A 17,925-nucleotide genomic window follows, 5' to 3' on the forward strand; every position below is an offset into this window, starting at 1 on the left:
GAAAATGTTTGCCAAACAGGTACCTATATCCAGAAAGAATCTGTGTCCTAGGTGCTGGTCTCTACCAAAGACAGCCTCAACTGACTCCTGTGTCTTCATTTATTGGTCTCTGTTTCTGTGAATCCCTGTAGGTAGCTCTGTTCCCAGGTCTGTGGAACTGTCAGTTGTGAAGTTTTGTAAAATGGTCACCCAACTTAAAACTAGGAAATTACGAAGAAGAGAAAATTGTCCTGTATCTGTTAAGGTTGGTGTAAAGGTACAGGGACAGGGGGGCAACTTCGACTAGAGAATTCCATCTCTTCTGTTTTGTCATTTTACCAATTATTCCCATCTGCCCCACCCCCTGCTGCTGCTGATTTAGTTGGGAGTCTTGGTAAGTTGTGGGGGTACAGAATACTAAGACCTGCTTTTCCCACTCTCCACTTGCTTGTCCTGCTCTCATGCTTGAACCTAGTCTAATCTGAACGAGGGACATTCTAGGGCATTCACTGAAGAGGAAGATGGTGGGCAATAGGAAAGAGGAGGAGGAATAGCACTGAAACGAAGCAGTGGGGGAGAGGGGACTAGGAGGAGGGAAACACTAGACAAAATGTATCTGGAAAGGCAAGAATAGGGGCCAGGGACCAAGGTCTGTCACCAGGAGATCAGTTTCCACATTCTCCTGTTTGTTTATTTGTCCATAGGTCTGCCTGTAGATCTGCTGTAGGGCTTGTCACCATTGGAAGCAAGGTAAGGAGGAGAAAGTTACTCCAGATCAGTGCAGGTTGGTATGAGTGTGGGGATTGCCTGGGTAGACCTGTAGGATGGAGTAGTGGAGAGCTGCTTTGGCTCCAGCAGGGGTCAAGAACCACTAAAGGGATTCTTCAGCTTCTCATCCAGTTTTCCTACTCCTTATGCTCCTGTTTGGTGACTGGAAAGAAGGTTGATAGCACTTGGAAGTGTAGGGAGTGGGTGAAATGAAGGGAGAGAGAGCTTGCTAATTATCTACCTCTCTCACCTAGCACTGAATCTCCATATTCTCCTGTCTCCCTGTGCTGATCAGCATGAGGAGAAAAAAGTTGGAAGAGACTCAAAGCCCCATTTCCTTCCTCCACCCCTAGGTCCTACTTCAGTGGCAGATCTGGTGGCCTTGGAGTGGCTGAAGACCACCACCACCCTCCACAGGGCTGGGCCCATGCACAGCCATCCTTCCCTACCTTGAGTGAGCTTCCTCTGCATGTTTTCTATATCACTGGCAGAGCCTGTAGTTGGAAAGGGGACAGAGTGACTACTGGACTTTGTATGAAAACACCAACCGGGACAGAACTTCAGTCAAGGCTGAGACAGGGGTGGGGGTATATAACTTGTTCTTGCCTTAAACTTGGAACATGGTTGACTCTGGGACAGAAGCAAGGGCTAGAGGAAAGGCTGAGGCTGGCCTGCAAGATGGAATCAGTGGTCCTGCCGCTGCTAGAGTGAATGGTAAAACCCAGGCCAAGGCAGTGGCTGAGGCAGAACTGAAAACAGAATCAGTGACCCAGGCCAAAGCTGGTGATGAAGCAATGACCGGGACACATACAGTGACCTGCAGGGAGGCTATGGCTATGACAGGGGAAGTGATCAAGGTGGAAGATACAACTAAGACTAGAGTCATGGTTGAGACTAAGACAAAACCCCTGGCAGAACGCAGTATAGTGCCACAAACCAAGTCAAAGGCCATGCCTATGTCTAGGGTCAGTACTGTAACCAAGTCTGAAGTCAAGGTTGTTGCTGTCATTGAGGCAAATATTAGGTCCTATGCCAAGTCACATGATAAGGCCAATACCGGGTCCAGACCTGACAGAAGGGAAGAGGCCAGCATTGGGATGAAATCCAGTGATGAGGATGAAGAAAATACATGCTCCTGGTTCTGGACTGGAGAAGAGCCTAGTGTAGGGTCCTGGTTCTGGCCTGAAGAGACCTCTCTTCAAGTTTATAAGCCCCTACCTAAGATCCAGGAAAAGCCTAAGCCCACACACAAACCCACACTTACTATAAAACAAAAGGTAATAGCATGGTCAAGGGCCAGGTATATTGTCCTAGTTCCAGTTGAAGGAGGGGAGCAATCCTTGCCTCCAGAAGGAAACTGGACCCTGGTTGAGACCTTGATTGAAACTCCTCTGGGGATTCGACCTTTGACCAAGATCCCACCTTATCATGGGCCTTATTACCAGACCTTAGCTGAGATCAAGAAACAGATTAGGCAAAGGGAAAAGTATGGGCCTAATCCGAAGGCCTGCCACTGCAAATCACGTGGCTTTAGTTTAGAGCCTAAAGAGTTTGATAAACTTGTTGCCCTCCTTAAGTTAACTAAGGATCCTTTCATTCATGAAATAGCTACAATGATAATGGGCATCAGTCCTGCTTATCCATTTACTCAAGATATAATTCATGATGTAGGTATTACTGTTATGATTGAAAACTTGGTCAATAATCCCAATGTTAAAGAACACCCTAGAGCTTTAAGTATGGTGGATGACAGCTCTGAGTCTTCCGAAGAACCAAAATCAGGGGAGTCATATATACATCAAGTTTGTAAAGGCATAATCTCTTGCCCCTTGAACTCCCCTGTGCAGCTGGCTGGACTGAAATTACTAGGGCACTTGAGCATAAAATTTGAAGATCACTATGTGATTACCCGTTATATTCCAGATTTCCTCACCTTGTTAAACAAGGGAAGTGTCAAAACCAAGTTTTATGTTTTAAAAGTGTTTTCGTGTTTGTCTAAAAATCACGCCAATACAAGAGAACTGGTCAGTGCCAAAGTACTTTCATCATTGGTTGCACCCTTTAACAAGAATGAGTCAAAGGGCAATATTCTTAATATTATTGAAATATTTGAGAATATAAATTTTCAGTTCAAAACAAAGGCAAAGCTGTTTACCAAGGAAAAGTTCACTAAATCTGAGCTTATTTCAATATTCCAGGAAGCAAAACAGTTTGGTCAGAAACTCCAAGACTTAGCAGAGCACAGTGATCCTGAAGTGAGAGATAAAGTCATACGATTAATACTCAAACTCTGAATACCCCTCTGTTCTCATAAAGCCTCAAACAGTTTTTTGGAGTTGCAATATGAAACCAATGCATATTGTAATTATAAATTCAATACTTATGTTTTCCATGTTGATTGAGGGAGGCAATTTTATGGATACCAATTAATCTTGAGATCCTGAACATGTGCTGATTTTTATTGTGCTATATAATATAAATTGAGATATTTTTAGTATTTCTGCAACGTGACCTGATAATGAATCTATTCATCCTGAGTAAGCTATACTTCTGTGCTTTATATTGATACAAGTGTATTCTTTTGAGATTTTATTTACATGTTGTTAATAAAGTTGCATGCTAAAACTGGTGAAAATATTGTCCTAGTTCTTCAGTTGAAATCTAGTCTGGGGGGATAAAGCACAGAGAGCATAAAGATGGTGAAGAACACTACCTGTGTGTCTGTAGTGGAGCACAAACAAAACAAGTTCACATTGACAGATTATTTAGTTTTGACATACTTAAGGAGTAGAATCACTCTGTGCAAGAAGACAGGACTGTGCTATTAGCTGTCTGTAGGCTCCTACTGATAGGGCTTCAAATGAGGAATGAAGCCCTATCTGGGCAGCTCTGGGGAAGGGAGTAAGGAGGAAGGGAACACAGATGCTTTCATTGTAGTCTCAGTTCCGGAACTTGTGCTCAGCTTTTCACATAAAATATCTCATCAGGATGCCTTGAAGCTTTTTAACCCCAAGAGGATTCCTGGTTCTCACCCCTATTCAGTAAGCCATGGACAGCTGCACAGGAAGTGTGGTTCTGAAGGGACCCAGCCCCACTGTGTCTTCAACAGCTCCCTCCCTATCCAGGGGTATCAGATTTACTGCTTCATCTGCGATTCTCTCCCCCTGAAGTCCTGGGCCTCAGAAGAGAGTCTTTCTGGGGATTACCCACTGAAACTGCTTGATAGATAATCTCGTCTGTCTCATCCTGGTGACTGTTTACTCCTTACCTTTGTTTTCTGGCCAATGTTTGGACTTGGTGATTTGTACCACAGTTGGTAGCAGCCCCTTGTTTGTGCTGATTCTTTTTGGTCAGAGCTCAGCTCTATGTATGGCATAGCCACAGGATACCAAATTCCTTTAGAAGTGTGTAGTTAGGAAGAAATTAATTCCCATAAAACCCACTGTTCTGTCTATTTGCATAGTTTATAGAGCTGAAGCCATGTTGTCTATACTAAGCTTGTCCTGTTTATTCTTAACTAAAGCTAGGTTCTCTGCAAGGGTTTGTGGAATAGAATGACAATGTATAGTTTAGGATTTTGGGGTCACCTTTGCCTGTTCTACCCCCTGCCTCTTTTACTGTTAATTTATTGCCCAGAATTGGGAAATATAAATATTAGGATCAGTATACAAATGGTCTTTCTGTTGACCTTCCTCTCCTAACTTTTTATGCATTTAGGGGAAGGTCTAAAGTGGAAAATCTCAATATGGTGTAATGGATCCCTACTTTTAATAGCTATCTCTAGTTTAATTTCTACTAGGATCAGTTGTGAATCTATTGTGGTACATCTAAAAGTTTAAATGAAGCACAGTTAGCTACACTTGTGCATTAAGGGAAACAAGCAAGGTAATTTTTTTGCAATGTGAAACTTCAATTTAGATGATTTTTGAAGTTCTTTATAACATTTTTTAATCCACAGAACTCCTGTAGCCTGTAATACCAGCTGTGGGTACTACTCTCAGTGTTGGAGATCATCAAAATACAATTGGACCAGACCCTTTGGAAATAATTCTGTGTCTCAAATGCCCTGTGGAGCACACACTTAATCAGTTGATGGCTATGGAATTTTCCAACATCAGCTAAAGAGAAGGGTGAGTGTGGGGTGTGTATGTATTTGTGTCAAAGCACAAAGTTGATGGTCTCTCCTTGGATGGGAATTGTGGGATGCGAAGTCATCTCCTAGATTGTTCATGAGGTGTCATCTGTTGATGGACACTTAGGTTGTTTCCATCTTTTGGCTGGTATGAATATTGCTGCAGTGAACATTGGAGTACAAGTATCTGTTTGAGTCCCTGATTTAAATTCTTTTGGGTATATACCTAGACGTGGAATTGCTGGGTTGTATGATTTGTTTAGCTTTTTGAGGAATTACCAAGCTGTTTTCCACAGTGCCTGTACCATTTTACATTCCCGTCAGCAATATGCAAGGGTTCCAGTTTATCCACATTCTTGCTGATACTTGTTATTTTCCATTATTTTTTAAATGGCCATCTTAGGAGGTGTGAAGTAGTATATCATTGTGGTTTTAATTTGCATTTCCCAAAAGTCTTATGATGTTGAGCATCTTTTCATGTGCTTATTGGCCATTTGTGTATATTTTTTAGAGAATGTATGTTTAAGTTCTTTGCTCGTTTTTAATTGTGTTTTTGGTTATTGTTGCGTTGTAGGAGTTTTAAAATATATATATTCTGGATACATGCCCCTTATTAGCTATATGATTTGCAAATATTTTCTCCTGTTCTGTAGGTTTTTTCACTTTTGGTGATGTCATTTGATATGCAAAAGTTTTTAATTTCAATGAAGCCCCATTTATCTATTTTTTTCTTTTGTTGCTGGTGCTTTTGGTGTCATACCTAAGAATTCATCACCAAATTCAAGGTCACAAAGATACCCCTATGTTTTCTTCTAAAAGTTGTATAGTTTTAAACATCAGAGTAACTAGTGTTTCTATCACCTCAAATATTTATCATTTCTTTGTTTTGGGAACATTCAAAATCTTTTCTCACTATTTGAAAATATACAATTATTTATTGTTAACTATAGTCACCCTACATTGCTATATAGATCATTAGAACTTATTCCTCCTATCTTGCTGTAATTTTGTATCTGTTAACCAACTTTTCCCTCCCCATTCCTTTCCCTATATTCTCTTAACTTTTAATTGAAAAAAAACACAATTACTTTTGCACCATCCTAATAGTAACCACTATTCTACACTCTACTTCTGTGAGATGAGATGAATGATAATATGTGGTATTTATCTTTCTGTGCCTGGCTTATTTCATATAATGTCCTCCAGGTTCATCCATGTTTCCACCAATGACAGGATTTCTTTCATTGTTATGGCTGAATAGTGGTCTGTTGTGTATATATAGCACATTTTTTATCCTTGCATCTGTTTATGGATACTTATATTGATTCCATATCTTGGCTATTGTGAATAGTGCTGTGATAAACATGACAGTGCAGATATCTCTTTGATATACTGATATCCTTTCTTTTTGATACATACCCAGCAGTAAGATTGCTGGATCATATGGTAGTTCTATTTTTAGTTTATTGAGAAATCTCCATGCTGTTTTCCATAATGGCTGTACTTACATTCCCACCAACAATGTATAAGAGTTCCATTTTCTCAGCATCCATACCAGCATTTGTTATTTTTTTGGTCTTTTTGACAATAGCCATTCTAACTGGGGTGTGATGATATCTCATTGTGGTTTTGATTTGCATTTCCCTGATGATTAGCGATGTTGAGTGTTTTTTCATATAATTTTTGGCCACTTGTATGTCTTCTTTTGAGAAATGCCTATTCAGATAATTTGCCAATTTTAAATTGAATTATTTGTGTTTTTGTTGTTTAGTTGTTTGAGCTCCTTGTGTAGTCGTGTTCTACACAATGTTTCAGTCAATGATGGACTGCATGTATGACAGTGGTCCCGTAAGAATATAATACCAAATTTTTGCTCTACCTTTTATATGATTAGATACATGAGTAATTACCACTGTCTTACAATTGCCTGCATTATTCAATACTATAACATGCTATACAGGTGTGTAGCCTAGGAGCAATAGGCTATACTATGCAGCTTAGGTATGTAGTAGGCTATACCATCTAGGTATTTGTAAGTAGTACTTTTCTTCTTCTAAATAGAAGAGCTTTTTGCGCTTCTTCTTTTAGAAAGTCTTAGGAAAATCTGGATCTATGATAGTCTTACAATGGTGAAAATGCCTAAGGACACATTTCTCAGAGTGTATCCACATGGTTAAGCAATACATGACTATATATTCTGGATATTAGTCCCTTGTCAGATGAATAGTTTGCAAATATTTTCTCCCATTCTGTAGATTATCTCTTCACTCTCTGATTGTTTCTTTTGCTGTGCAGAAGCTTTTTAGTTTGATATAATCCCATTTGTCTATTTTTGCTATTTTGCCTGTGCTTTTGAGGTCTTATCCATAAAATCATTGCCCAGACCAATGTATTTCTCCTATGTTTTCTTTTTCTAGTAGTTTCATAGTTACTTTTGGGTCTATAATCCATTTTGAGTTGTGCTAGGAAGCCTGGATATCCATATACAGATGAATGAAACTAGACATCTGTATCTCATCAAGAACTGCAGAATTTTGATTACAGTGGTTTTGTAGTACATTTTGAAATCAGGAAGTGTATGTGCTCCAACTTTGTTCTTCTGCTTCGAGATTGTTTTTGTTATTCTGAGTCCCTTTCCATTCCATGTCAATTTTAGAGTCAGCTTTTCCACTTATACAAAAAAGTCTTTGGAATTTTCACATTGAAATTTTGCTTGGGGGTGTTGCCCTCTTTATAATATTTAGTTTCCAATCTATAAAGACATAATGCCCTTCCATTTATTTTGGTCTTTAACTTCTTTTAGCAATAGTTTATAGTTTGAGGTATGTAAGTTGTTCACCTCCTTAGTTAAATTTATTCCTAGATATTTCATTCTTTTATATGCTATTGTAAATGGAATTATTTTCTTTCTTTTTCAGATTGTTCATTGCTGGTGTATAGAAACATAGCTGATATGTTTGTATTGATTTTGTCACTTGCAACTTTGCTGAATTTATTCACTCTAGTAGTTTTTTTGTGGATTCTTTTGAAATTTCTATCTATAGGGTCATGTCATCCATGATAGAAATACTTTATCTTCTTTTTTCTTATATGGTTACCATGTATTTCTTTTTCCGGTCTAACTGATCTGGCTATAACTTGAATAACAGTGCAGAAAACGGGCATGCTTGTCTTGTTGCTGATCTTCCCAGTGAAAGCTTTCAGTCTTTTACTATTGAATATGACATTAGCTGTGGGATTTTCATAAATGTCTTTTATCATGGTAAGGAAGTTCCTTTCTGTGCCTAACCTTACGAGTGTTTTTTTAAAGGATATCAGGTTTTATCAAATATCTTTTTTGTATTAACAGAGATGATCATGTGCAGATTTTTTTGTTCTATTCAACTGGTATATTACATCGTTTGACTCTCTTATGTTGACCACCCTTGCATTTCTAGGATAAATCCCACTTGGTCATGGTATATAATCTTTTTAATATGCTGTTGGATTTGTTGTGCTGAAATTTTGTTGATAATTTTTGCATCTATATTCATAAGGGATATTGGTACGTAATGTTTCCTTGTGATGTCTTCATCTGGTTTTGGTATCAGAGTAATGCTGGCTCCGTAGAATTAGTTAGAAGATGTTCCCCCTTCTACTTTTTAGAAGAGCTTGAGAAGGATTGTTGTTGACTCTTCTTTATGTTTGTTGGAATTGTCTAGTGAAACCGTCTGGTCCTGGAATTCTCTTTTTGGGGAAGTTTTTGATTACTGGTCTAATTTCCTCACTGTTTATGGGTCAGTTGAGATTTTCTATTCAGTTCAGTGTCTTTTTCTATTCAGATTTGGAGTCCGTTTATGTAATTTACATGTGTTTTTAAGAATTTGTTGATTTCATTTATCTAATTTGTTGGTGTATAAATGTTCGTTGTGTACTTTTAATCTTTTAAAATTTCTGTGTGGCTGGTAATAATGTTCCCCCTTTCTGGTTTTAGATATTTGTGTCTTCTTTTTTTGTCTCTAGCTAAAAGATTGTCAATTTTCTTTATCTTTTTGAAGAACCAACTTTTGGTTTCATTGGTTCTCTCTACTGTTTTTCCATTCTCTATTTTGTTTATTTCTACTCGAATCTTTATTATTTCCTTCCTTCAGTTAGCTGTGGGTTTCGTTTGCTCTTCTTTTTCTAGTTCCTCAAGGTGTAAAGTTAGGTAATTGATTTGAGATCTTTCTTATTTTTTAACGTAGATGTTTATAGTATAAACTTCTCTCTGACCACTGCTTTTGCTGCATCCCATAAGTTTAGTTATGCTGTTCTTGTTTTTATTCATTTCTAAGTATTTTATGATTTTCCTTGTGATTTCTTCTTTGACCCATTGGTTATTTAAGAGTGTGTTGTTTAATCTCCATATATATGTGAATTTTTTATTTTTCTTTCTGGCGTTGATTCCTAGCTTCCTCCATTGTCAATGAAGATATTTCACATGATATCAGTCTTACAAAGTTCATTGAGACTTATTTTAGAAGAATGTGTTTTTGCTATTGTTTGGTGCAGAGTTCTATATATGTCTGTTAGGTCTAGTTGATGTATACCACTGTTCAAGTCCTGTATCTCTTTATTGATCTCGAGTCTAGATGCTTTGTTCATTATTAAGTATGGGGTTTGAAGTTTCCTACTATTATTATAAGACTATATTTTTTCTCTTCAATTCTGTCAGTGTTTGCTTCTTCTTAGGGACTTTCGCTTTCCTACTTATTTACATTCTCCTGTATTTTAACCCCACTATTTTTATAGGTTTCCCCATATCTGCATGGAACATATAATCATTTTTCCCTTGGGAGGAAAAAAATCCTTTTCCTAACACTAAACTCACACTTTTCCAGCTATCTTTCTCTCCACCCTTTCAGAATAATGAAGTTTTCCGCATTTGTTGTTTCTGCTTTCTCATCTCCTACTCAGTCCTCACACAATTGCAATCTAGTTTCTTTCTCCACTACTCAACTAAAACTCTGCCTCAGTGTCACCAAAGCCTCCATGTTCCCTAAAGAAAAGCAATTTAAATTTTTTAAAATTTTATTTATACATGCTGTTATGAAATAATAATGTTTTTTTCCCCACTTTTGATGTATCCTTCCTTACATGTAGTGGGATCTTTATTAGAATAACATCTCTGGCTTTTCTGTGTCCCCACCCTTACTCACTCTTACCCTTCTCTCTTCCCTTTGTTGTTCCACAGAGGGCTGTGTCCTTCTTTGCGGTGTCTTGGGTCGTAGGCATTTTTTTGTTTTAGTGGACACTAGAAATCTCCTTACAAAGGGATTATATCATATGCTTCCTCAGTATATCAGAGCCCCTCATTTCCCACACACTCACCAGCAGTACTCTCTGCATATTTAAACATATCTACCAATCTGATGATGAAAATGGTATCTCTTTCTTTTATGTTTTTACTAATGTTGAAGACAATAAATAAGCTCTCTAAACTCACAGAAAAGAATCAAATTGGAAATACAAATTAAAATCAAATACAAATACAAATACAAATCAATTTGTAAGCAGCAAAATGCTTATTAGAAAGATTTTGGAGGCTGAAGAATTGTCTGAAGAGAAAAGCATTTTTTCTTTGCCTGAGCTTAATATTCAAAATTCCTGATATGCAAATAGAAGTCATCTCATAGCACTAACAAACTTGAGTTTACTATTATAGGACCTTTTATTCTTTCAGCTGTTTCAGATATGTTGAGACACTTCAGATAATTATAAGTTATTGATAATTAGCATGATAATAAATGATGATTCAAAACTATATTAGATGATATAATTCAACATTAAGATTACTAAGCTCTTCTTGAAGGAAGTTTCTATTCAAAATGTATAAAAGCTTAAATCATCTTGGTGGTGGTAAGAACAGTTTAGACAATCATCTTTGTACTATGTAAAATAAAGTCTGACAGTTTATTTTCTAAAATATACTTAACACGTTTACACATTTTTGTTAATGTTCATTCACAACTAATGGTGTCTTCTTTTTTTTTTTTTTTTTTAGACAGAGTCTTGCTCTGTCGCCCAGGCTGGAATGCAGTGGTGCGATCTCGGCTCACTGCAACCTCTGCCTCCTGGGTTCAAGCGATTTTCCTGCCTCAGCCTCCAGAGTAGCTGGGACTACAGGCGCACGCCACCACGCCCTGGCTAATTTTTGTATTTTTCATAGAGATGGGGGCTCATCATATTGGTCAGATGGTCTTGAACTCCTGACCTTGTGATCCACCCACTTCAGCCTCCCAAAGTGCTGGGATTACAGGCAAGAGCCACCATGCTTGGCAGTGTCTTCTTATTACTGACCTAGCTGAATACCCGAAGTTGTGGGAACAGGCTCTGTAACGTATGAAATTCCATTTTCTTCGCTGAGAATTTTTTTTTCTCTCTAAGGTGATATTTACAGGATTTTCAGACATGTCTAGATCTCATTGATGTTAATGTTTTTTGGGGAATTGATTTATTTACCAGAGAAGAAAGTTAGGCACACTGAAATATATGATCCAAAATGAAAAGTGAGAAAATGGTTGTGTGTGCAAACATATGATCTGATCTCCTATGTTAGAACTCCATTCTGTGCTACAGCAAATCCCATAATCTGATTGCACTAAAGTGACCCTAAGCAGTATATATCTTTAATTAAGAATTCTATGTTAATATTGTTTGTTCTCTAGCGGGGATTTATTTCACCTTTCAATTCCTTAAACAGATAATAATTTATTTTGAGTCAAAAGTTTTGGTTAAACAGAAACTTAAGTGAATATCACCCCTTGGTGTGTAAATCCCAAGTGGATAAGAAGCAAGAGAAAATGGCTGAAAGGTTTTGCCTTTTTGAGACTCCTGTTAATGTGCTTTTTCTAGTATACCAAAAATAATGGTATTTAATATTTAAATAACTTTACCAATCAATAAAAAGACCAATAACACAATTAAAAACTAGGCAAAGGACTTTAATAGACATATATCCAAAGAAGATATACAAACGGCCAACAAGCACATGAAAAGATGCCCAACATTATTGGTCTTTAAAGAAATGTAAATCAAAACCATAGTTACACCACTCCACACTCACTAGTATGTCTATAATTTTTTAATGGAACCTAAGTATTGGCAAGGATGTGGAGAAATTAGAACTCTTATACATTGCTTGTGGGAATATAAAATGGTACAGCCACTGTGGAAAATAATTTGATAGTTTTTCTAGTGTATCACTTTCATTCACTTCTCGTTTCTCTTTTTTTTTGTATTTTTTTCCATTTTTTTTCTTAGTGGTTACTCTGGGTATTACAATTAATATCTTAACTATACAACATCCAAGTTTAAATTAATACCAACTTAGTTTCAATGATATAGAAAATTCTGCTCCTTTATACTTCCATCTCCCTCTTTATGTTGTTATTGTCACAAATTCAATCTTTATATACTGTGTGTCTATTAACAGATTTATAATTATAGTTTTACGCATTTGGCTTTTAAAACATATAGGGAAAAAAACAGAAGTAAAACACCAAAAATGCAATAATACTGGCTTTTTGAAAAACTGACTTTATATTTTATAGTAGTTTTAGGTTTGCAGAAAAATTGGGCAGAAAGTACATACAGAGAGCTCCCATATATTACTTTTCTCCCATATCCCACCTCTGCCACCCGGTGCCCACAGGTTCCCGTATTATTAGCATCTTGTATTAGTATGGTACTTTTTTTTACAATTGATAAATGAATACTGACACATTATTATTAACTAAAGTCCCTAGTATACTTTAAGGTCTACCCATAAGTTGTACATTTCATTTTTTTAAACATTATACTAAAATACACATGACATGAAATTTGCCATTTTAACCACTTTTAACTGTCCAATTTGGTGGTGTTAAGTGCATTCACATTGCTGTTCAACTATCACCACTATTGATCTCCAGAACTTTTGCATCATTCCAAATTAAAATTATACATATTAAAAAATAACTCCTTGTTATTCCCTCCCATCAGCCCCTGGGAAGCACTATCCTACTTTCTTTCTCTGCTAAGTCTTTCATGCATTTTGAGTTAATTTTTGAATATTGAGTAAGGTAAGGTCCAACTTTTTTTTTTTTTTTTGCATATGGTTATCCAGTTGTCCCAGCACCATTTTTTGAAAACACTATTCTTCTCCCACTAAATAGTCTTGGTACCTTTGTCAAAAATCATTTGAACATATTCTTGAGGGTTTATTTCTGGGCTGTCTATTCTATTCCATTGGTTTATATGTCTGTCTTTATTCAAGTACCATACTATTTAGATTACTTTAGTTATATGTAGTAAGTTTTGAAATCAGGAGGCTTTAGTCCTCCGACTTTGTTCTTCTTTTCCAAGGCTGTTTTATCTATTCGTTGTCCCTTGAGATTCCATATGAATTTTAGGATAGTTTTTTCTACTTGTGCAAAACGCATCATTGGGATTCTAATAGGAATTACACGGAAGCTTGTAGATTGCTTTGGATTGTATTGAAAACAACGTTAAGTCTTCTGATCGATTAAATAGGATATCTTTTCTGGTTTTCAGTGTGTAAGTCTTTGGCTTCCTTAGTTAAGCATATTTCTAAGTACTTTTTTTTTATTCTATTGTAAATGAAATAGTTTTTTGGCCAGGCGTGGTGGCTCAGCCTGCAATCCCAGCACTTTGGGAGGCTGAGGTGGGCGGATCATGAGGTCAGGAGATCGAGACCATCCTAGCTAACATGGTGAAACCCCGTCTCTACTAAAAACACAAAAAATTAGCTGGGCGTGGTGGTGGGCGCCTGTAGTCCCAGCTACTTGGGAGGCTGAGGCAGGAGAATGGCGTGAACCCAGGAGACGGAGCTTGCAGTGAGCCAGGATCGCGCCACTGCACTCCAGCCTGGGTGACAGAGCAAGACTCCGTCTCAAAAAAAAATAAATAAAAATAAATAATTTTTTTTTAATTTCCCTATCAGATTGTACATTGTTAGTATACAAAATACACCACATTTTTGTTGATTTTGTATCCTGCACTTTTGCTGAAATTGTTTATTAGCTTTAACCATTTCTGGGGAAAATCTTTGGGGTTTTCTATATGTATAGTCATGCCATCTGTAAATATAGATACTTTTATTTTTTTCCATTCCAACTTATATACCTTTTATTTATTTCTTTTTTTTGGACTAATTGCTTTGGCTAGATCTTTAAATACTATGTTGAATAGAAGTGGAAAAATGGACTTCTTGTCTTGTTGCTGATATTATGGGAAAAGCTTTCAGTCTTTCACCATTGAATATGTTGTTAGCTGTGGGGCTTTCATGTATGTCCTTTGTTTTGTTGAGGAGTTGAGGAGGTTTCCTTTTATTCCTAGGTTGTTTAGTGTTATTGTTTTCATGAAGGATTGTTGAATTTTTCTAAAATGCTATTTCTACGTGAATTGAGATGATGATGTGTTTTTTTTTTCTCTTAATTCTGTTAATAGGGTATAGTATATTGTTTGATTTTTGTATGTTGAACCATCCTTACATTCCAGGCATAAGTCCCTCTGGGTCCTTGATATGGTTTGGCTCTGTGTCCTCACCCAAATCTCATCTCGAATTGTAATCTCCACGTGTGGAGGAAGGGACCTGTAATCCTCACCTGTTGAGGAAGGGAAGTGATTGGATTATGGAGGTGGTTTCCCCCATGTGGTTCTCACAATAGTGAGTGAATTCTCACAAGATCTAATGGTTTTATAAATGATAGTTTTTCCTGCATGCTCTCTCTCACCTGCTGCCATGTAAGATGTGCCTGCCTCTCCTACTGCCATGATTGAAAGTTTCCTGAGGCCTGCCCAAGCATGCAGAACTGTGAGTCAATTAAACCTTTTTCCTTTATAAATTACCCAGTCTCAGGTAGTATATTTATAGCAGTGTGAGAATGGACTAATACAGTAAATTGGTACCATAGAGAGTGGGGCAGTGCTATAAAGATACTTGAAAATGCGGAGGCAACTTTGGAACTGGCTAATGGGCATAAGTTGGAACAGTCTGGAGGGCTCAGAGACAACAGAAAGATGTAGGAAAGTTTGGAACTTCCTAGAGACCTGTTGAATGGTTTTGACCAAAATGCTGATACTGATATGAACAATGAAGTCCAGGCTGAAGTGGTCTTAGATGGAGATGAGAAAATTCTTGGGAGCCGGAGCAAAGATCGATCTTGCTATTCTTTAGCAAAGAGACCGGCAGCATTTTGCCCTTGCCCTAGAGATCTGTAGAACTTTGAACTTTAGAGAGATGATCTGAAATTGGAATTTATGTTTAAAAGGGAAGTAGAGCATAAAGGTTTGGAAAATTTGCAGCCTGATGATGCAATAGAAAAGAAAAACCCATTTTCTCAGAAGAAATTCAAGCTGGCTGAGGGAATTTGCATAAGTAACAAGGAGCCAAATGCTAAACACCAAAACAATTGGGAAAATATCTCCAGGGCATGTAAGAGATCTTGGTATCAGCCCCTCCCATCACAGGCCTGGAGGCCTAGGAGGGAAAAATGGGCTGGGCTCAGGGCACCTCTGCTCTGTGCAACCTCAGAACTTGGTGCCCTGTGTCCTAGCTGCTTCAACTCCAGCTGTGGCTAAAAGGGGCCAAGGTACAGCTCAGGCTGTTGCTTCAGAGGATGCAAGCCCCAAGCCTTGGTGGCTTCCACATGATGTTGGGCCTGTGGGTGCACAGAAGTCAAGAATTGCAGTTTGGGAACCTCTGCCTAGATTTCAGAGGATGTATGGAAATGCCTGGATGTCTAAGCAAAAGTCTGCTGGAGGGGTGGAACCCTCATGGATAACCTCAGCTAGGGCAGTGTGGAAGGGAAATGTGGGGTTGGAGCCCACAGAGTCCCCACTGGGGTACTGCCTTATGGAGCTGTGAGGAGAGGGCCACCATCCTCCAGACCCCAGAATGGTAGATCCACTGACACCTTGCCCTGTGCACCTGGAAAAGTCACAGACACTCAATAACCAGCCTGTGAAAGCAGCTGGGAGTGGGGCTGTACACTGCAAAGCCACAGGGTCAGAGCTGCCCAGGGGCGTTGGAGCCCACCTTTTGCATCAGCATAACCCAGGTGTGAGACATTAAGTCAAAGGAGATCGTTTTGGAGCTTTAAGATTTAATGACTGCCCTGCCAGATTTTGGACTTGGATGGGGCCTGTGGCCCCTTTGTTTTGGCCAATTTCTCCCCTTTGGAACAGGAGCATTTATCCAATGCTTATACCTCCATTGTATCTAGGAAGTAACTAACTTACTTTTGATTTTAAAGGCTCATTGACAGAAGGGTCATGCCTTGTCTCAAAAGGGACTTTGGGCTGTGGACTTCTGAGTTAATGCGTAAATGAGTTAAGACTTTGGGGGACTGTTGTGAAGACATGATTGTGTTTTGAAGTGTGAAAAGTCATGAGATTTAGGAGGGGTTGGGATGGAATGATATAGTTTGGCTCTGTGTCCTCACCCAAATCTCATCTCAAATTGTAATCCCCACATGTTGAGGGAGGGACCCATAATCCCCACCTATTGAGGGAGGGAAGTGATTGGATTATGGGGGCGGTTCCCCCATACTGCTCTCATGATAGTGAGTGAATTCTCACAAGATCTGATGGTTTTATAAATGGTGGTTTTTCCTGCACTCTCCCTCTCACCTGCTGCCATGTGAGATGTGCTTGCTTCCCCTACCACCATGATTGTAAGTTTCCTAAGGCCTCCCCAGCCATGCAGAGCTGTGAGTCAATTAAACCTCTTTCCTTTATAAATTACCCAGTCTCAGGTAGTATCTTTATAGCAGTGTGAGAACGGACTAATGCAGCCATGGAGTATAATTTTTCAAATATGCTGCTGGATTTGGTTTGCTAGTATTTTCTTGAGAATTTTGCATAAGTATTCATAATGGATATTGGTTTATGGTTGTTAGTGCTTTCTTAGAGTACCATTGACTTTGGTACCAAGCTAATAGGAAGTAGCCCCTCTTCTTTCATTATTTTTTAAAGAGCTTGAAAAGGATTCCTGTTAATTCTCCTTTAAATGTTTAGTAAAATTTACTAGTGAAATGATCTGGTCCAGTGTTTTTCTTTGTTGGGAGGTTTTTTGATTACTGATTTGATATCTTCACTAGTTATAGGTCTATTCAGATTTTCTATTACTTAATTATTCAGTTTTGGTAAATTGTATGTTTCTAGGAATGCATCCATTTCATCTAGGTTATCCAGGTTTTGGCATGCTGTTCATAGTACTCATACTCTTTTTTTTGTTTCTATAAAGTGGTAATAATATTTCTGCTTCCATTTCTGATTTTATTAATTTAAGTTCTCCGTCATTTAAAGTCAATCTAGCTAAAGGTTTGTCATTAAGAAATATTTTCAAGTGCTGACTTTTGATCTTACTGATTTTCCTTGTTGTTTTCTACTCCATATTTATCTCCATTCTAGTGTTTATTATCTTCTTTCTGCTGGCTCCAGACCTAGTTTGTTATTCTCGTTCTGATTCCTTAAGGTGTATAGTTTAGTTGTTGATTTGAATTTTTCTTTTTCTTTCTCTTTTTTTTTTTTTTTTTTTTTTTGAGATGGAGTCTTGCTCTGTCACCCAGGCTAGAGTGCAATGGCACAATTTCCGCTCACTACAACCTCCATCTCCTGGGTTTAAGCCATTCTCCTGTCTCAGCCTCCCAAGTTGCTGGGACTACAGGCATGGGCATGCGCCACCACACCAGACTAATTTTTGTATTTTTAGTAGAGATGGGGTTTCACCATGTTGGCCAGGCTGGTCTCAAACTCCTGACCGCAAGCGATCTGCCTACTTTGGCCCCCCAAAGTGCTGGGATTACAGGCGTAAGTCACTGCGCCCAGCCTGAAATTTTCTTATCTTTTAACTCTAATGTTTATTATCTCCTTATTGCCTTCAATTTCACTGAATTCTGCTCTTTTATGATTTCTTTGTTCTGCTCAATTTGGATTTAATATCCTCTTCTTGTTTTAGTTTTTAAAGGTGGCATGCTAGATAATTAATGTTATTGATAACTTCTTTTTTCTGATAAATCTAT

At 38.0% G+C, this 17,925-nt stretch overlaps 2 protein-coding genes across 3 annotated transcripts in view; both read left to right on the forward strand.

Annotated features, from left to right (window-relative positions):
• Positions 1 to 1,194: 1,194 nt before the first annotated feature.
• Positions 1,195 to 3,573, forward strand: ARMCX5 (armadillo repeat containing X-linked 5). Its single transcript, XM_032757328.2, has one exon. It carries the CDS (start codon positions 1,368 to 1,370, stop codon positions 3,039 to 3,041), a length of 1,674 nt encoding a protein of 557 aa, XP_032613219.1. The 5' UTR covers positions 1,195 to 1,367; the 3' UTR covers positions 3,042 to 3,573.
• A 1,198-nt stretch (positions 3,574 to 4,771) lies between these two features.
• GPRASP2 (G protein-coupled receptor associated sorting protein 2) overlaps positions 4,772 to 17,925 on the forward strand; it is a 112,953-nt gene continuing 99,799 nt past the window's right edge. For both annotated transcript variants that reach the window (XM_032757325.2, XM_032757323.2), the window contains exon 1: positions 4,772 to 4,877. The gene's annotated coding sequence lies outside the window, so the exon portion shown is untranslated. The remainder of the gene's footprint in view (positions 4,878 to 17,925) is intronic.

Source organism: Hylobates moloch, unplaced genomic scaffold, assembly GCF_009828535.3.
Source record: "Hylobates moloch isolate HMO894 unplaced genomic scaffold, HMol_V3 SCAFFOLD_7, whole genome shotgun sequence".
NCBI classification, from domain to species: domain Eukaryota; kingdom Metazoa; phylum Chordata; class Mammalia; order Primates; family Hylobatidae; genus Hylobates; species Hylobates moloch.

Excerpts from the sequence above, each read along its gene's own strand:
- ARMCX5 (XM_032757328.2), top strand. The coding sequence starts at position 1,368 with ATGGTTGACTCTGGGACAGAAGCAAGGGCTAGAGGAAAGGCTGAGGCT.